Below are 21,206 nucleotides of genomic sequence, written 5' to 3'. Positions count from 1 at the left end.
TTGACAGCTCCACCATCGCCTCCAGATCCCATGGGAAAGCCAGGTTTTCATATCTGTGGTACCAACACACTAGGCTAACTACAGCATAGTCTGAAGTCCGCCTGTTTCTTCGTGACACTCAAAACAATCGGACTGAAAACAGAAAATAGAAACCCACTACTGGGAAGTTTCAAACAAGGGAACATCTTCCCTTCTAGCTACTACTTCAGATAAAAATCACTATGGGTCACAGTCTCTCCTGTTATAAAAGTCAGCAGTTTGCACAAACCTTCTTCCAGTAACACAGATCAAGAAGGTCAGATAACTACACAGAAAAACTGCAAAAAGCCACAAGTTAAGCTATACGTGAGTACATCCTTACTACCTCTGCTTTAAATTACCCTGAAAAACTCTGCACAATCTAGCCTAAGCAAACCATGACATGCACATTAGGAAGGCTGTCAAAAGAGGAAAAATCAGGAAGCCCCAAGATTATGAAGCTGCATTTCCTTCCAACCTTTTGGAGACATGGGAAGAGAAGAAGGGAAAAATAACCTGAAAATGTTTGTTTCACTGGAGCCATATTTTTAGTTTTATGGAGAAATTTTATTATTGCTTTCATGTTAAAATTAAAATATCTAATTATTGACTGTGGCAGAAAGAGTTAAATATTTCTATTTTATCAAAACAGTTTTCTACAAAGGTCATCAAATCAATGGGTTATAATGAAATACTTCAGTTCATGTAGATAATATTTCTCGTACAACTTTTGTTGGAAACTTCAACATTCTTGTTTAAGAATCTTCAGGTTCTGAGGGACACACAGGTGTTACATGCTAATGTTCAAAAGGGACAACTGTAAGGAATTCCAAGCATTTAAAAAAACCCAACTTTTACAACAGACCAGATTCTCTAGCTGAAGCAGTTCTCATGAACAAAACTGGCAAAAAATAAAGCTGACTGCAGAACTCAGTTCAAAACCAGACTTATTTCATGTTATTCTGTTTAACAGAATCCTGATCAAGTTGCACTAGCTCTGATTAATTGGCTTACTTGAAAAATTCTTTACTACGTTTTGCTTAGTATTAACTCATCAAGCTTAGTCAAAGAGGAAAAGAAAAAAAAATTAACTGCAGCAATTTTCCTTAGCACTGGAAATGTTACGCTGAATGACTATTACATTCTTTTCACACTAGATCTTCCCAACTGAAGAAGTTGTTTATAATAGCTATACTATATGAAACAAAAAATGTTCCTACAATAAACTTCTAAAGCTCACCAGAAGACCACGAAGACAGTGGGCCTGGGAAGGAGGTTTTTGTTTGCTTGTTTTTAAAAAATCACCTTGTTTTATACAAACTGCCCATCAATACCAACATTTTCAATTCATTTCAGAATAAGCCCAAAGAAAATCAGTGAAATGTTCAACTTCCATCTATCTTCCTTAGAAACTCAGTTCCTGACAATCCCCCCCCTCAATGCTTTGATTTATTTTTTAAATATGCCAAGATGGTTACAATATTTTTTGAGTACGTCTGATTTCCCACAATCTACAAAATAAAAGCGATATCACCATCATGAGGTGTGTCTCAAAAGCATACAGATTTCATACGCTATTAATGTGTCATACCACAGGGGCATATTTTGTTAATGCTATGTAAGATATTACAGCACGTTCACTTAGCTCTGCAGACTAACCACACTCACCTAACAAGACAGGCGAGTTTGGCTTATACCATACGTAAACAAGCCTTAGAGCAAACATGCAGTAGAACAAGTTGAAACATTGGTTACATTAGTTAAACCTCATTACACCTGAGTAGCCTCTTCATTTCCAGTTATGCCCATTAAGAACACTGCAGGTTAGCAAGATCAGAAAATAACAAGTCATCATCATCTCCATCCCCCTGTTCCAGGAATACCTTGCAAAGAGAGATGCAGGAGAACAACTGCGAGAGTGCGCAGAGCTGGACCACTTCCAGGTTGCTTTCACATCCTTATGCAGAGAGCTCTATCTTTTTTCCCCCAAGCATGCTCATTGCAAAACTCAAGTATACAGGCTGATCACTTATAACTCCAGCAGTCTTCAGTACCTGGAACTACTTTGGTACTTGCAGGACCCTGGTGAGGTGGCCCATGCAACTAATACCTCTTGGACAGCAGTGGGCTTGGATTACGTTATGGCATTCAGGACACAGAGATTCCCTCCTGTGCAGAATAATTAATTCTGTTTTGTTACACATCGTTTTTAAAGACCTGTGAAAATGGAAAGTAGTAGACCCAGTGGTCATGTCACCGCCATAAAGGTATCTCCCAGCTCCAAAGCTCTTCAGGCTTGCCTCACACAGGCTGGGAGAAGGGTAGCTGACACAGGGAAGATAAGACTGATGCTGCAGGAAGCACTCAAAGACTCCAAAGCCTTTTACCCCATTAAGATGAGGGAATTCATTCTGCTGGCTTCAGGTTTTGCATTTTTTTCCCCCAATATATTTATTTATTATTAGGGTAGTGAGATCATCAAACAAAAGAAAATTTGGCTTTATAGTTAAAGTTGCATTCTTTCAGGGGTCGGCTTTCATATTTGTGTTTGCTTTTATATCTCAATGGAATTTGAATCATGTACGCTATTTGGGGCTTTACTGAAGGATGACCACAAAGAAACTTTACAGCTGATACAGAAGACGGCAGCTTATCTTGGCAGTGCTCCTAACAGCACACAGATAATTCCCATGCTCACCAGTCTGTATTCTGTCAGTTGTTTCTATGCACAGATTCAAGCCATTTCGGCATTAAAGATCTCCGTATAGGAAATGCCCTAGCTAAAATGGAATCTCTCACTCTACTCAGATGAGACTCAAAAAGAGCAATTAAATTCAAAGCCATTTTTTAGTGTAAACCTTCCTGAAAACATCATCCACAGTTCCATCCCTCAGTCAGGCACAATCTCAGAAAGATGGAAGACAGAAGAAAAAATACAGGAAATAGTTATTTTGCTCTGTAAGGCATTCATGTCCATTTGGCATGTTGAGGGGAGAGGGGATTTATAAAGGTAATTTTTAAATGTGACAAATAATAACATGTCAAAAAATAATATGCACAGAACAAGTATACTCAGTGCTGACATCTTCCTTGTCCAAAACCAAACCTTACTCTTCTAAACATCGCAGCATGTCACAAAAATACACAAGTGAATGGATTAACCTACAAGTCCTTTGTACACATAATAGAAGAAATTAGCCTTACTTAAGAACTGAATTAAAAAAATGCTCAAGTTCTAATAGTTCAGAAAAGAGTTTAAGCAGTTCATCCCAAAACTAAGTTTAAAACCAAACAAATAAATCTGTTAAAGCAGACAGTAAAAATAACGAGAGGTAAACCTCTTACAGAGATATGAAAGGCTTTAAATAGAGCCGTCAAGTAGTCTCAATTTCAGGAGTTTATGAAGAAAACAGTTGTTGCATTTACAGTATGATTAGCAAGCCTAACAAAAGCACCCACGACACCAGTCATAGCTGGTTCTGGCTGGGATAAGGCTATGTGCCCACCCAATGGCAAACACGGGCCACGTCATCTACGTGTTCCTGGAATGGGCAATTCTAGTGGTCAAGAAACTTAATCATTAGGAAAGTGCCAGTATAATTTAAAGGAACAGATAATGCAAACTGTAAAGGCAACTTCCAAGAAAACATAAGATATACTTAACTTGGTAGCCAAACATTAATGACAGCAGTACAGAGGATAAAAGTCAGAGGAAAAGAGGTAGCATGTGCCTCTGATTTAGCATGTGCCACTGATTTAAAGCCTAGATAAAATGAGCATGGGAGGTCATCCGTGGACAGGTCACTGGCAAGAAAGAGCAAAGATGAAGAGATACAAGTTAACACAGAAGCTGCAGATCCCCAAGGGAAAGTGAGACCAAAAGGAAAAGAAAAAGAAAGAAAGAAAAAAAAATACTACCTTTTAGCAGAGACATGAATCAAGTTACCAGAGTAGCAGGGTATAATGTCACAAGGCTAAATGCAAGAGCTAAAGCAAGAAGTTATTGATTGCTTCTAAGGTGAATAAAGATGAAAGGGGGAAAAAAATATAAGGAATGTATGAATTATTGACACAAGAATCAGCTTGGAAAAGGTCATGTGTAGGCCTCTGCAGACATCTGAAGAAGTCATGAGGAAAGACTAAACCAGGCAGAAGCCAAGGCTTCCCAAACATGGAGCTGTCCCAACAGAGAGTTTTCCAGGAAGGCTCTTGGCTCTGAATTTTGCTCTCGCCTCCCCTTTACAGATAACCTTCTGGGCATACTGCAAGGTTTATTTATTTTCCCAAGTTTTTGACTGAAGGATACAGGGATGGGTGTGAAGATTTTCCTATCAGAAAGTTAGAGATATCTTTTGTTGGCATATCACTAATTCCTAAACTGTTCAAATTGTTCTAATTACTATATATACACACCAAGAGGTTACGGTAGAAGCTGAAAAATACACATCGTTCTTCATTATATTTAGAATATGTACTTATTTGGACACTGCAGTAAATTTTACCACACTCAATGGAAGTCCAACATGTTCTTTCAATTAATTTCATTAACAATACTTAATTTTTAATCCAGAGCTGTAACAAGCTTCAAAGACTCTCTCGTTTTGTCTTTCTAACATAACACATGACTAACAGAATCATTTAGGTTGGAAAAACCCTTAAGAGTGAGGGGTTCAAGCAATATGTCCTCATTATCACATACAATACACACTCAATAATTACCCGAAACAAAAGTTTCTGAATCATGCTATTGAAACCTTAAAGATTAATTGAGTTCTGCCTAATCTTCACAACATGCCCTTGGGCAAACCTGTGAAGATATCCTTGTAAATCAAAAGCTACAATTCTGCAATCACTTCTGCATCTGGGGACCTTTTTCCACAGATGAATAAGAAGTTGTTTGAATGCTACTGGGGAACAACTGCTGTTCAGAAGAAGTACTACTTTCTTCCAATGAGTCTCTTTTTACCTACACAGATGGTAGTTTAAGGATCTGTTGAAAATAAAAAAAATAAAAAAAAATTTAATCGGTGTGAGATGCTGCACTTCTTCATGAAAAGCCAAGATGAACACATTGAGTCAACAGCTCCTATTTTGAAAGAGTTTAATTCTCTAAGGAGATGACTGCTTTTCCTAAATGATGCAGACATGTCTGCTGTTGTCTGGGCCAATTCAGAGGCTTGTTATTCACTACTCTGCTGATTTCAAAATCAGACTACCCCTTCAGAAGGTTGCAGACACTGTGACATCACGTTTATGATAATTTATTGCACAATTACAGTGGCTACATCCCTGGATTTTATTTTGTGGGAAAGTATGTTTCTACTACAGTCTCAACCATTTTCTTGGCTTATGTCCATGCACAGAGTTACAAGTTTTGGTATAAAGCTAAGTGCCATTTTTTCCTAACATTATAAAGGTGTTTTATAGCAACTTAAAGCTGTGTAGTTCAATTGCCTAGAGAAATATTTGCACTTTAAATTGAGACTTATTGGAATTTCACAAGCAACTTGCAGAAGCACTGCTTAACTATTCACTAAAAATCCCATAACCCTCCACTAGATTTGACTTCAATATCACTTATGTCTTCTTTGAGAAACAAAAAGCTGAACACCCTTTGAGGATACAAGATTGCATTATTGCCATTCATCTAAGGAGATGACAATCACTGAAAGTCAATGCAAGAGTATAATTTAATAACCTCAAGTTCAAATGAGATGATTTGCACATCAATGTGGTATTTATTGACTAGAACTGATAAAACAGTAGGGTGGAACATTACTAGACTACATAAAATGATGCAAATGATTGAAAAATAGGGCTTCATTATACTTCGGTCAGTGTTATCTTCATTTCAACCAGAAATACTTTCTATTACAAGCTTAAATTAAAAGGCAATAGTAGACAGGCCTTGTAATACTATAATTACAGGACGCAGCCCTTACATTTTTGCTTCTGATTCAGCAAAACTTTCACCATACAGTGTCCAAGGACAGCAAAGTATTTTCTGTGTTGTTTAACACAGCATTTATTTGAATACGTACTTTTTGGTTTCAAGAACTCCAAAATGCAGGAAACAAACGGATAAAATAAAAATATATTCATATAGTTGTTTCCACATTCAGTTCCTACATGGTTCCTAAGAAATATGTTGCCATCCTTTTAGACCAGAACATGTTATAAACAGGATATTGTTTTCTATCTCATTTATTTCTTCCCAATGCTCTAGCATTGTTCATTACCCAAACTGCACCCCTAAGAAAACTACTTCTATACTCCAAATACAGAAAACTGGTTTCAACCTCAACCATAGGAATCAGTAACTCCTCCCACTCTTGTGGAAAGAAATATGAATTCTTCATCTCACATAGGCAAACAGTGTAAATAGGCAATGACAAGAGAAAGGGCATCCAACCCATTTACACAGTCTAAGATGAGCTACCAGGTCAAAAATCTCTCAGACTTATCTTGGCGAAGAACTCCATCTTCTCCTTTACTGACAGGATGAGAATAAATGGCACAAGGGAAAGCCCCATGCCCCTGTGCATATGCAACCTAAACTAGGAGAAACTGGAACATGAGGCATTCCTATGGCATGTAACAGCAGGGTTCTTTTGCTTCAACTGTCTTTCCTGAAACTGGCATTAAAGTAGGCTAGAGTAATACTCTGTTGCTTTGTTTTAGTGGCACAACCTGTCAAATTATTTTTCTCTTTTTTTTTTCTTTAATCATCTGCACGGAGAATATACTTCTGATGCTACATGCACAGTCAAATATTAAGGTCAGTTGAAAAGAAGGTACTCTCTTTTACAGAAAGGACAATTAAGAAGTTAGTAGAGCATTCAAGGTGTTCTTACCTTACCTAGTCTGTCCTACATATATTTGACTTATTCTCCTCTTCTTCCAATCTTAGTAGAAGGAATCAGAGAGAGAAGTGAGTATGCACGGATGGGTGGTAAGATACAAATGCAAAGTTGCCAAAACAAGACTGGATCTTTCCTCTGCTGTCTCCATTTACCAGGTTAAGTTCACTTAACAGTCCCACATGTAGATGCAGTGTAGAAGCTACAGTGCTCAACACACTGTGGCTGCTCTATTGCCATTTAAGAACAGAAACCAGAAAAGAGAGAGTGCAAGTGCATCAGGAGAGGTGGGAAGTCCCCATGGGTGTTGGCTATGTCTTCTTCTATGCATCATTCTGGAGTCAGTTAATTCAAAAATCAAAAACAACATGAAGGTTTTTCAAAGCTTAGAAATCAGAGTAATAATAGGAAAACTGAGGATGAAATACTCATTTTGCAGCTTTTACAAATATGGCCTAAGAGGTCCAGCGAGCTGATGGAAGCAGATCACGAGCCTCCCAAGTGACCTGTGTTATCTTCTTGCCTTGCAGTGAAAAGAGTCCAGAAAATGAGCAAAGCCCTAGTGTTAAATCAGACAGTGCTTATCGCAAGTGACCGGCTAAATGTCAGACACCACACATTTCAGCAGTGCACATACATGCAAGGCATGAAAGAGAGGAGAGAAGAGGCAACACCAACAGGGGAAAGACTGGAGGCAACCTAGTTGCTGCTGTCATTAACTTCAGAAGCTCATAACCTACTGTTTATACTTTGTTTTTATCATCTGCTACCATCCACCTGCCGGTCCTGATCAGCTAAGCAGCTGCATCAGTTTAGAAGATTGGAAAGACAAGGGGAACAGTTGGCCACAGAAGCATGCAGTAAGCAGCTTATCCAACCTGTACCCAAGTGAATTAGCTTCCCAAGCACACTGTCAGAGGGACATCCCCCCCATCACCACCTTCATAAATACAATTTCAACGTTTGGAAAGGTGCCAGGCGTAAAAATGTTTGTTTACTGCAGGCAGGAAGAACTACCTATGATTCAGACATTAGGAAGTGACAGGAAGGACTGAATTATGCAATTTAAAAGTAGGAAAATAAACACAAAATAGTTGCAACGAGAGGAAGGAGGAGGGGGAGAGAACACTGGAGGCAGAAGTTCTGGATCTTCTCTCTCACTTATGCAGGGCTGAAGCGATCATCACAGCGGGAGGCCACCATAGGGTTTCTTCACCTTTTAACCTCATCCTAGAGCCCCTAGCCAGGGACTTTCCTCCTTAGCACTGAGTAAGAAACATCTGTCCAGCTCAGTCTCACAGTTGGAAAGGACAGATCACTGTCTTCCTTATTCTCTATTTTGTTTAAGCAAACAGAGATTTCAGAGAGGAACACTTCCCTCTGCCCTCCCTTTAAACAACAGCTTCCAGAAGCAAAGATCCGAAGGCAGACAGAAAGAAGCCTCTTTTTCCAGCCAGCTAAGGAAGGCAGGAACATACTTCAGCTCGGTCAGATGCCGGTTGCAGAGATTGATAGGAAAACCTCTTCCCGTAAGCAGAAAGCAGGAGAAGCACCCCAATGGGAATAGCCCTGCCTTCCCAGCAGTTGTTGGAAGCAAATCGAACATCTCGGCAGCGCTGCTTACAACTTTGCACCTTCCCTCCACAGTTATGAGATCGACTCTCAGCAGCAAATATTTCGCAAAGTTTTAATTTTGTTAAATTGCAGTAATAGCCTGCATAATTAACCTGCCCATTCCAAGGCTAGAACAGCAAACAAGATGATTTGAGTCACAGTCAGTTATGGCTGCACTGTAAGAAAATGCCACCAAAGAACACTACCAAATTTATGTAATGACCACGGTGCCTCCCTTATATAATCAGTAAAGATCTTCCTGGCACACTCTTTATAAATCAGACAAATTCCTAGATAAACAAAGCCATCAGGTCACTGAAAAATGCAAAGGAGTGTGAATTAACTTAGCACTTAAGTACACATCATAGCAGAAAATTCTGCAGTTACTTGTCCTGGGACAAAATTACCCTGGGATGAAACCAGGGTTAAGTTTCCCAGTTTATACTAATGAGTCATTTGAATGCTACTCTTTGTTTTTTATCATCACCCCCCAGCTTCATTTGTCCCTTCCCCTCCCCAAAACTCCACAAAGGGAAAAACAGATTTTACCTTACTAATGACTGACTCCTGAGTGCACGTAAGTGTGTTCTGGCAACAGACCTTTAGGAGTGAATAACTTAGTTTCCATAGTGCTGACAAGCTTCTGCAATTTAATTTCATTTGCGCACACAGACAACTGTATTAGATAGGTCATAACTAAGAGTGTGACATGACCTCAGCTTTGAGGGCATTATTTCACACTGAGTAACAACTCATTATGCTGCAAAAGTTATCCACACAGCACGATGCAAATAATTTCAGCAATAATTGTGTAGGAAGAGTAAATGGGAACGCATTAGAACATGCACGATCCAGGAAAGCACACTTGTAACACCTTATAGCTATTCTCCTGCTTCTTTAAGTTCTCTTAGCAACAGGAAAGGGTTTTGTAAGCAAAAAGTTTATCTTATGCCACCAGGAGAACATCACGCAGTGTAGCACGTAATTGGAAGAAAGAAACATTTCTTTAACGAAGGCACCACAAGAAATCATGGAATTGTTATATAACAAGAAATACACTCAAAAGGGTAAGTTTTTATCAGTTTCTGGCTTAAATCTCAAAGCTTATATAGATCATCACCTTCTAGGAAAGCCAAATTGCCAGATGGGATCGTGCCTCTAGCCTATCTCTAATCCTTCCAGCAACATGAGCAGAACTGTGAAAAGACTGGATCGCACAGGTAAACCCAAGGAACTGGTTACAACATGACATTTTCAAAGTTTCCTCTTGTCACACCCCAGATCTCCAAGCGCCCACACTCGCAGCTGGAGGATTCTCTCCAAGCTCCCTAGAATGTGGACACCACATGGCAGAGCACTTCACTGCCTCATCTGTCCTGGGCAACAGCAGCCTTTTCTGTTTCAAACTGCATTCCATACCCTCTCCATTTTTTTATTTTTCTAAATTAAAACTATTCAAGGACAAATTGCCCATTCACCTCAAGTCCACGCATTACTTTGACAGCCACCCTCTTAGTTGTTTCTTGATAAAACAGACATCATAAATAGGATCATCATAAACTTATCATCACTACCTCTTTACAAATATGCTCCTTACTTTTCAGTGTTTCCTGGGAAGGGGAAGGCTTGCAGTCAGTATTTCACCATATTTTTAAGGATCATAGATATTTATATCTTTTTAAAAAAAATTATAACTGTTCGCTAGATTGTCTATATGGACTAAGGAATTCATCAAGATTAGTGACTGCTCACATACTCAACAAAGATTGGTTGTAAAAAGCAATCCTTCCAAAGTATCAGTCCTCCCCTGCACTTTCCCCCAAATCAGGTGCAGCTTCTCTACTACATCTGATCCTGCTTAAGAATCTACATGGAAACACAAACGTCAGAAAACTGTAAAAGAAACATGCATTAAGTGTGAATGGGAACATTTGCCTAGCATATTACGTGACTCAGTGCAGTTATTCCTCATACAGAGGGAAAATCACAAACTGCCATACTATTTTAAGAATTTATTATTTGTATAAAGTGGTATCATTCCTTTTTGAAACTAAAAATCCATTTTTCATCTGATATCACGCGCGTATTTACCCTTTTAATAACTCTCCCAAATGGACTGTAATTCTTGTGTGTTGATTGCATCAAAGGTCTATTTGAAGGCAGGGGTATTAACTGTGTTTGAATAGCTTCCCGTATTCTTATTCCATACCCCAAATCTAATCCTGTGAACTCCTACTGTCAGCAATAAACACCTACAGAAGGTTTATTTTGTTTTTAAATCCCAAGCCCCAGACCACATAGAAAAATAAACCAAAGTCTCCCTATTTTTGTGTTGGTTTTCTTTTTTTTTTTTTCCCCTCTTTTCTTTTGAGACAGAAATACCGAAGAGTGGAGCTGTAACACCAGAGAGAGAGGAACGTGCTGGCCTGCACCCCTGAAACCCATCGCATTCCTCCTGGGGTGGAGACAGGCTTACCCGGGAGGAAGGTAGGCAGCAGATCTGCCATCACCCTGCCCCAAGGCTGGCTGTGCTGGGAAGTGGGTGGGGAAGCAGATTTAGTTTGTGACAGCCACTATCTCCACTGCCACGAAGGGTTTATCTAGCCTTGGTTTCACTCATAAAGCAGCAGAACAAGCCACATGTGACCAGCTAGCTGGCTGCAAAACTCTCCTGTGGGAAAGAGGCAAAGAGACAAGGTTGCTTGCCTCCTGCTAGGCAAGGTCATACCAGTCCCTACAGCCACCCCCAGCCACCCAGTACAGCCACCAGCCTTGTTGGCACACAGTCCCATGTCAAGACTGCCTGTCAACGTAGCCAGCATGCGGCAGAAGACAAAAACTACCTCAGGTTTAAAAACAGTGGAGGCAAAGCTTTCTTCTGGCTTCCTAGAAATTCCCAGAGAAGAGACCAAGCACAGCTCAAGAAAAAGCATTGTTTCTTTAAAATCCCTCTACCAATATACTGCTATACAAAATAAGAATGAGCAAAACCTTTTCATTTCATTTCATAGAATCATAGAATCACCAGGTTGGAAGAGACCCACCGGATCATCGAGTCCAACCATTCCTATCAAACACTAACCCATGCCCAATGGTTCTTCCTGACCTCAGCTGTCCAGAACTGACAAGCTGGTATACTGACTTGGCACAGCCTCCTGGAAGAAGTGTCACCTCTTTTTCCTGGTACATTTTTACACAGAATTATTTGTATCATTACGTACATGTATTATGTATAATGACACACAAGCCATATGGACATAACTGCTTGACTCTTTTTAATTATATGTTTTTATACCTCCAGTTCCAGAAGAGACAACTACCATGCTGTCATTTACCCCAAATAACTGCCATTTACCTTAAAAAAAAAAAAAAAAAAAGGAAGGAAGAAGTGTCACCATAACCTCAGGAAGTTTAATCTTAAAGTTGTAATTTTGGTGCATAAAGTGCAATTAAATGCATTTCATCTCCTTAGTTAAAAATAAATTTTAAAGAGACAGTTAGACTTCAACAGCTAATCCAGTCTCTTATCTCACGTAAAGTTACCTCATAAACATTTCCCTCTTGGATACTGCTAAGGAGATGGTGAGATACTATATAATATAAGATTATTTTTCACAACTGAAAGTGGTGTGGCATGTTTCAAAGATCCTCAAAAGTTAAACAAGAGCAAAAAAACTTCTGTCAACAGCTGGAAGCAAGACCAAACATAAGCACAAAAACAGACTACGTAACCTTTTATTGGAAGCCAGGTTGTTCTTTTTAAAGAAAAAAGCTCAAAAATACAACTAGCGAATTGCACTGAGCAATACTTCCAAAGTAAATACTCTTCGTACAACTATGAATACTTTTCCAGAAGTCAAGAAGTCAGAGAATTCATAAAACAGAAACTGCAATAATCTAATCAAGGATTGATAGAGGGGGAATTTAGAATAAAAAATACTTTCTTTTTGGTCAGGAGATGGCAGAATTCCGTGCCCCTCCCAAACAAAAGAAGAGAAAAACATAGTACTGCCTTAGAAATACTGGTTTGTACATATGAGGAGTTGAATTCAAGGTAGAGTCCCTGAAACAGCACCAAATTTACATCGGACTAACAATATTCACCCATACACAACACCTACCTGCCTTGACAAGATTATCCTTTTCTGTATGATCTTTCTGCCTGCCTTGCTCAAGAAATTTGCATGACTTAAGGTCTGTCCCTTCTAATGAAATATTGCAATTAAATTGCAACAGTTGAAATTGCTTCTATTGGCAACAAAATGATTAGTCACTGAAGCACAGAAAATTTTAAAGTCATTTTCAAGAAATCTGAAGTCTGTCACTGCAACACTACAAAAGAAGTTGGGAGGAAAAAATAAGGAGCTCTTATCTTGGCTTGATGTTTATTTACTCCACATGAAAACAACACTTGCACCACATCAGGTGTTGTCTCCTTCTTGATTCAAGAAAATATTTCACCCAATGTAGTTTGGTGACTTCTATTTTTAGACTAGAAAAAGCGACAGCACGACGAAACAAGCATGAGATACCCAAACCAGAGCCATCTACAATACACAAAATTGCTCTCTCCCTTAAAATTACTACATTTTGCATCAGTGATGTTCCTTTCACTTTTTGCCATGACTTTTGTCAAAGCCATGAACCACATTTAATGGGAAATACATGCATTATAAATGCCCATAAGAGATTACATTTGATTCTAATTATCTGATCAAAAAGCCACATCAAAAAGACAAAAAAAAAAAAAAAAATCCACGCCTTGGAAGCATCCAAATAATCATGCCAAGATTTTTAAAACATAAAGAGAGAGAAAAAGGACACTGGAAACATTTTTAAGTCTGTCACTTCCCTCTTCCTAAATAAGTGACTGTTGAGTACAAATACCAAAATGAATGAATTAAAATGGGAGAATTATCTCCCATCTGAAGGAGCGACCCAGTCACCAGAAGGCCCTCCAGAACTGATGCTCATTTTGACAGTCAAGGCCTATAACCTGTTGTTTGGTGGGTTTTTTTTAAGATAAACAACTGAATAAAAATATTCTTTTCTCAATATATCCAATTCACCTTTCACACATCTGCTTTGGGCTTACAACTGATGGAGACACATGCAAAACAAGGTCATCTGCATGTAACTGGAAGTTAAATTTAAAGTATTTCATTATTACCTCTGGTTAGTACACATGTTGCTTACACTGAATGTTCAATGCTGCAAGACTTGGTGCATACATGGAGGAGCAGCCACTATATTAGTTTTTTTTCCACTTCCTCCCCTTGTTCCTTCTCAGTTCTTAATTGAATTTTAAGTCCCTATGGCCAGCTATACCAAATATTTGTAACACACCCACCAAAAGACACAAGCACAGTGAAAGGGTATCCTCCATAAGCTGCTATACATCCAATTGAGAATGATCTGCAACATCACAAAAAGTCAGAATTTGACTATTTCCTTATCTCAGTTACGGTCCCAAGTTAAGGGTTACTATTTAACAGCTGTCAAGAAAAACTGTCTAAATCAAGAAACATCTTTAGAATATCTGGCTTATTTCATATGTCCAGCAGTTTCCCTGCACTCCAAGAGAAACTGTAAAATTTCTGGTACTTGAGACTCTGACTTTTCGACCTACACTAAGAAAAAAAAGCATTCAAGTAATTCAGATACTGTCTGACCGTCGCAACTCAGACACTTTTAAATTAACAGTGTAAATCAGTGTGCTACTCTACATGAATTCAGAGCAAACACCACAGGTCAAGCACAGACAGTGCTGTAGCTTTGGCAGCAAAGTCAACACCATCTGCTAACGTCCTGTCAAAGATGATAAATACTTGTATGATGAGTTCCATGCTCCTCAAGCGAGGCTTACACCCAACCAGCAAGCTTCAGAGGTAGGCATTTCCCCAAAAATCATACCCCTGATTATTTCAAGCATCTTCTGTCAGCACACAAAACACTGCAGCTTCCTTCTATAAATAATAAAAATATTACGTTCAGTTGCGCTTCCTAACTCATGGTTCAGGGTTTACTAACCCGTGTTTAAAAACATCAAGAGTCAAAAAACTGGTTCCTGAACAGTGCATAGCAGAAGGGAAGGGATAGACTTTCTTCCAGAAGGAAAGGTTTCTGCACAAACACCGATTCCTGCAAGGTCTTCAGCAACTCATGGAAAAGCACTGGGAACAATCAAATTCAGACTATTAAGATGTCACATAATTTTACTCGATTACACTTCTCCGTCTGGAGCTAACTTGACCCAGGTCTACAGGGGCAGCACTAAATGACATCAAACAAGCTCACCTTGATTTTGGTTCTTTGTTGTTTCTGTAAACCAAGCAGCTTCTTACATCTTCTCACTAAGCTGATGCAAGATCACAAAAAAGCTTTAATGCTAACAGGTGCCTTCCAGAACAATGGTTTTTGTCACGTGCTACAGCTTTTACCAGATTACAACTATTCTGCTGAATAAAACATTTCTTAACACCATTACATATCTTAGCACATTTAAGTATTACTCAAGACTGAAGAGGCACCTATGTGATTAGTGCCAAAGAGCAACTGCCAAACAAAACCACAGTAAAATATTCCTCTTCTATTACTTTTGTTTCTCTACTGTCTACCGTTCAAACATCAATAACTACCTTAATAGTCTGGCAGTTTTCAGTCACTGTCTACAGCTGAGAACATTAGAATAAGTAAGAGGATGCTACATGTAGCCTTGCCTGAATTATATCAATGCCCCTTATGTCCCGGGGAGGTCAAGCTTACTTCTTATTTTTAAACTCTGTTTTTAAATAATTAAATACAAAATCAATATAAGTAGTCAAATAACCACAGGACTTTTAATAATAATTAAATCAAAAAGAAGGTTTCCCAGTTTACTTTCAAAATCATCTTATGAACTCTCAGAAGAAAGGAAGTCTATCAGGTACAGAAAAATCTGAGTGAACTTAGCCTAAAAATGTGTTTGCTCCTTTCCCAATATAGTTTACGTGAGATGCTTTTGATGAAGATTTAACTTTGATTAAAAAAAAATATTTCACTCTAAATGGGACATGTTAGGATACTGAGAACTTTTACACCAGTAAACTTGCTACAAACCAGTTCCATAAACTGACCATCAAGTCTAAAATCTTGATTGTAAGCACACCCAGTTGCCATACTGAGCCCTAGCCACAACCCAGACAAAAGCATAGTAGCTCTAGGACAGAATTTAGGAGACTTATTCCCATTCCCATTCCCTCTCCCTTGCTTTACCAAGGACAGCTGTGTTTAAATATCTGGTGGTTTCTTAGCAGAATGACAGTGAAAAAAAAAAAATCCTTTACGCTGCTACCACAAAGAATCAGCTATCCCAATTGGCACGTGCACGGCAGAACTACAGTGTAGCAGAAAACCAGGAAGCCAAGGTTCACTGTCACTTTTCAAAGGACAGATGGACAGAAAGGGCCTTCCCAATTTACATCTTTAAAAATAAGGGGAGTAGAGCAGAAGAAGTAGAGTAGGTTAAGGTGAGGACATAAATGTTTGCAAAGCTGAAGGGAACAGAACAAGTGAGGAGAGAAAACAATACAGAGGATAGCAGAAGCTGTGAAAGTGAGCAGTCCTCCATCTCTATGCACAAATAAATACTTTTATGTACTCATACAGCCACTGCAGAGACCTGTGCAGGATTCAGCCCCAGCTCCCTTCCCCTTCTTCTCTCCTAAATCTACATCCTTGTCCTGAACCCCAGCTGATACCAGAAGTTACTGTATTTTCCCCAGGGATCCGCTGCTGAAAACAACCAAAGAAACCGCTCTGAACATCAGCTCCAGGGGATCAACACCAGGAGCCAGTGGTTATCAGAAAGTTACTTCCGTAGCAAAATCGCAGGAATGAGACATGAAAACAGGACTCCTTTTAAGCGGAGGGAGGGGGAGACAGTCACGTCATTAAGGCATACATTCAAGCAAATCTGATTTTTCCACCTGCAGGGCAGGGCTGGTTCAAGTTTTTTTTCTCTTTTTTTAGCCTCAAAACGATTGTAAGCTAGCTTTAATGCCACGTCCAACTGTTTCAAACTAAAAATTGAAGTCCCTGTGAAACATATGTCTGTGTACTAGCTTCAAAGTTCTCCTTTTCACCCTTCTGAAGAACTGAAACCATATTTAACTACAATTTCAGACTTTTAATCTCCCTTCCCAGATGGTAACCTGGATTTGCCCCAACACTTCCATGAAAAAACTAATAGAGCGTGAAGTTGCAATTTTCCATATATATATATATATGTGAAAAGTATGCGTCCCAGAAAAGCAGTTTCCTATTGAAATCACTTTCCCATCTTTTCGTCTGGTACAGCCTCTTGAAACATCACCAGTATAAAATACAGATTTGAGAAGTACAGCTCTTCTGTGCCTTCTCCTAAGCGTAGAATTACAGAGAGCATACGCCAACACTTCAATCAGTGCACTCAGTTAAAGTTCATCGTCTTAAGTACGTCAACTTTTTGTTTGCTCGAAGACGGCAATCACGATGTCAAGGTCACTTTTAGGTCTTTGAAGTGAGCGTGAACCTTTAGCCTACAACTGATCAAGCACTGCAGACAAGCAGGAGGGATTTAAAGTTCTTTAAACGGTACCTTTCTTTTATACAAGCAACTAAGACAATGTGCAAGATTTAAACTTATGACCTTACGGCCTACGATGCATGCAGATGCCAAAACCAAGTTGTGCTCATATAAACCTGCAGTAATATCATTCTGATACTCTGCCTCCTCAAAAAAGCATATCCTCCTTTCAGGTGAAAATTAAGAAATTGATTCTTTAGGATAGGGAATCACTTGACTAACACTGTAATTAGTTTTCCTCTCAAAGGTTCTGATATTATGCCAGTATGGAAGTGGAGCTATAAATATGCATGAAAGGGCAGTTAAATGGAGAAAAAATAAGTGTATTTAAGGACTGATTCATAGTATCATTTTAGAAGGGCAAACCCTTGCTTGTAACTCTATCCCATCAACAGACAGGATAACTGTATATATTTAGAGCTTGAGAGGGAAATTTATTCAAACTTTGAAAACATTAATATCGCTCTTAATTCCTACACATCCTGTCAATATACACATACAGATTGAGGATGGGCCAAAAATACAGCCCGTGTTCAATCCAGCAGGGAAGCTCAGCCCTGCCATGACCCAGCAGGACATTCCCTTTGCAAGTCTGATCCTGTGTCCCTTGCATAAACAGAATTTTTACCATTGGGAACCGGAGAAGGGGCTATCCCAAATATTTTTTAATTTAAAGAGAGTCTCATTTCACAATTTCCTGGCATTTAAAAAACTGACCATAACGACAACAGTTTTTAAAGAGCGGTTGTTAATCGCTAACAGATGAAAATAACATGGTCACATTAATACCCACTTTCATGGATAGCGACCTTCCAGAACATAAAGGGGCTGCAAGAAAGCTGGGGAGGGACTGTCTACAAAGGCTTGTAGTGATAGGACGAGGGGGAATGGCTTTAAATTGGAGGTGGGGAAGATTTAGATTAGACATAGGGAAAAATTTCTTCGTGGTGAGGGTGATGAGGCCCTGACACAGGTTGCCCAAGGAAGCCGTGGCTGCCCCATCCATGGGTGAGTTCAAGGCCAGGTTGGATGGGGCCTGGGGCAGCCTGGTCTGGTGGGAGGTGTCCCTGCCCAGGGCAGAGGGGGTGGAACTAGATGATCTTTAAGGTCCTTTCCAACTCAAACAATTCTACGATCTTTAAGGTCCCTTCCAACTCAAACAATTCTACAACCTTTAAGGTCCCTTCCAACTCAAACAGTTCCATGATTCTCAAGTGAAACTGAAGGTTTAGTGCCTTCAAAAAAACCAACACCAAAACACAACATTGATAACTGCAAAGGCCATTTTTATTTAAATATCACCTGACTGGCTAAATAAAGATTAAGAAAATAAATAAAAGGCCCAATATTTGTACCAACTACGCAAGATGCCGCGAAGCAACCCGGGTGCCAATGGGAAAGGGCCGAGCAGGGATGACTCCTGGCATCACCCATCCCTCCTACGTGACTTGACAGCGTCTCCGCTGCCCTGTCACGAAATCTGCCCTCTCAGCAAACGCGCTCCATTTTCCCCGTGAACTCCAGCGCCAGCTCCGCTACAGCCTCTGCTCCCACCGCTCCTCCTCGGCTACAACTTCCAAAGTCGCAATAAAAAAAAATAAAAAATTAAATAAAAAAAAAAAGAGCACTTTTTCTTGCAACACCCTCCACCACCCGCCCCTTCCAGCCAGTGGAAAGGGCTCCGTTCTCAAGAGCAAAGCCCTCCCCCATCCCAGCTGGAAGGGGCATCCCCGGCTCCCAGCCCACAGCTTCGAATCCCCTGGCTCTCCCCCAGGGCAGCGGCACCGGGACGGAGAGTGTTTACATTTAAAAATCCAGAGACACCGAGCCCGGATCCAAAGGGAAGACGGAAAAAAAATAAGAACTCCGCCCCTCTTCCCGACTCGCTCGGGAAAGCGATAAAAGCAAAGCAGAAACATCTGACCGCTCAGCTACACCCCCTCCTCCCCCCCACTTTTTTTCTTTTAAGGGGGGGGACCAAAAAAAACAAACAAACGGGAAAACAAAAGAGTCGGGGAAGAGCCGCGGGGCATCCCGGCAGAAACGGGGAGGCGACGGCAGCGGGAGGGACTGGGGAAGGAAGGAAGGAGGGGAGCCCCAACAGGAGGGAAGTGGGAAAAGAAGAAGGGGAGACCCAACAGGAGAGAGGAGGGGACAGGGGGGCCCCGATTAGGAGAGAAACAGGGAAGGAAGGAAGGAGGGGAGCCCCAATAGGGGAGAAAAAAGAAGGGGAGCCCCAATAGGGGAGAAAAAAAGAAGGGGAGCCCCAATAGGGGAGAAAAAAAGAAGGGGAGCCCCAATAGGGGAGAAAAAAAGAAGGGGAGCCCCAATAGGGGAGAAAAAAAGAAGGGGAGCCCCAATAGGGGAGAAAAAAAGAAGGGGAGCCCCAATAGGGGAGAAAAAAAGAAGGGGAGCCCCAATAGGGGAGAAAAAAAGAAGGGGAGCCCCAATAGGGGAGAAAAAAAGAAGGGGAGCCCCAATAGGGGAGAAAAAAAGAAGGGGAGCCCCAATAGGGGAGAAAAAAGAAGGGGAGCCCCAATAGGGGAGAAAAAAGAAGGGGAGCCCCAATAGGGGAGAAAAAAGAAGGGGAGCCCCAATAGGGGAGAAGCAGAGAAAGAAGAAGGGGAGCCCCAACAAGAGAGAAGCGGGGAAATAAGGAGAGTCCCAACAGGAGAAAAGCGGGGAAGGAAGAAGGGGAGCACGGTGGGGGAGAAACGGGGAAAGAAGGAGGGGAGCCCCAACAGGGTAGAAGCAGAGAAAGAAGGAGGGGAGCACGAAGCGGGGAAAGGGGAGCCCCAACAGGACAGAAACGGGGAAGGACGGAGGGGAGCACGGTGGGAGAGAAGCGAGGGAAGAAGAAGGGGAGCAAGGAGCCTCGTTGGGAGAGAGGCGGAGAAGGAAGGAAGGGGAGCACGGTGGGGGAGAAGCAGGGAAGGAAGAAGGGGAGCCCCAACAGGAGAAAAGTGGGGAAGGAAGGAGGGGAGCACGGCAGGGGGAGAAGCGGGGAGAAGGGGAGCGCGGCGGGGGAGAAACGGGGGAAGAAGAAGGGGAGCCCCAGCAGGAGAGGAGCGGGGAAGCGGGGAGGGGAGGGCACTCACGTAGCGTTTCAGCTTCTTCTCCGGGGGGGACTTTCGGAGCCAGCCCGAGCACACCACCTCCCCGCCGCTCATGGCCGGGCCGCCTGCCCGCCGGGGCGAGCCTGAGCCTGAGCCTTCTCCTTCCTCCGGCCGCTCCGCTCCGGCCTCGCAGGGGACGGGGCAGCGGGGTCAAAGCGCAGCAACAAACCAGCGGGGCTGAGGTTGCCCCCCCCCCTTTTTTTTTGGTTTTGATTTTTGTTTGTTTGGGGTTTTTTTTGTCCTCCTCCGAGCGGGTCACACGCACATCGGCAGCGAGAGACACGACGGGGGCAGCAGCAGCCGCCGCCCCGCTCCAACTTCGGTCCCAGGGCAGGATCCAGCCGCCGCCCCGCCTCGGGACCCTGGCCGGGATCGCTCCTTCCTTTTTCCTCCTCCCCTTTGCACCGGGAGGAGGGAGGGATGATCCCGCACGGCGCTCCTGCCTCCTTTCTCCTCCGGGAATCGGAGCGGAGCGGCCGCGGCTGGGGCTCGCCCCGCGGCTGGGAACAGGTTCTTTCCCTCCCGGCGAGCGTGGGGAGGGCTTATCCCGGCATCGTCCCCCGCTTCCCAACGCCACCAACCCACTTTTCTCCCCAGCCGCGGCGGCGGCTCCCCCCGAAACTCCTTTTTCAAACAACAAGGGCCGGGAGGGGAGAGGGGAGGGGAGGGAACGGAGGCTCCCAAAGGGATCCTGGGAGCTGTAGTCGGCGGGGACTGCGGCGGCGCGGCCGTCGGGGGTGGGAAGGGCGGGGGGAGAGGGATGGAGAGCGACCCGAGGGGCGGGTGGGGCTGTCGGGGACGGGGCTGCCGAGGGGGCTGGAGAACAGGCCTTATGGGGAACGGCTGAGAGAGCTGGGGGTGTTTAGCCTGGAGAAGAGGAGGCTGAGGGGAGACCTCATTGCTCTCTACAACTACCTGAAAGGAGGTTGTGGAGAGGAGAGAGCTAGGCTCTTCTCCCAAGTGACAGGGGACAGGACAAGAGGGAATGGCCTC

At 42.0% G+C, this 21,206-nt stretch overlaps 1 protein-coding gene across 7 annotated transcripts in view; it reads right to left on the bottom strand.

Moving 5' to 3' along the window:
* The window catches only part of GAB1 (GRB2 associated binding protein 1), a 101,029-nt gene extending 80,399 nt beyond the window's left edge, over positions 1-20,630 (bottom strand). Inside the window, exon 1 of one of the 7 annotated variants that reach the window (XM_069855296.1) lies at positions 20,196-20,630. In XM_069855296.1, the coding sequence (XP_069711397.1) occupies positions 20,196-20,267 (72 nt within the window). In that variant the 5' untranslated portion in view covers positions 20,268-20,630. The remainder of the gene's footprint in view (positions 1-20,195) is intronic. The other 6 variants (XM_069855301.1, XM_069855300.1, XM_069855295.1 and 3 more) reach the window with 6 other exon arrangements.
* Positions 20,631-21,206: the final 576 nt, after the last annotated feature.

The sequence above is a fragment of the Phaenicophaeus curvirostris genome, chromosome 4 (assembly GCF_032191515.1).
Source record: "Phaenicophaeus curvirostris isolate KB17595 chromosome 4, BPBGC_Pcur_1.0, whole genome shotgun sequence".
NCBI classification, from domain to species: Eukaryota; Metazoa; Chordata; class Aves; order Cuculiformes; family Cuculidae; genus Phaenicophaeus; species Phaenicophaeus curvirostris.
Note: the sequence above shows the minus strand (reverse complement) of the source record. Positions and strands in the feature narration are given on the sequence as shown.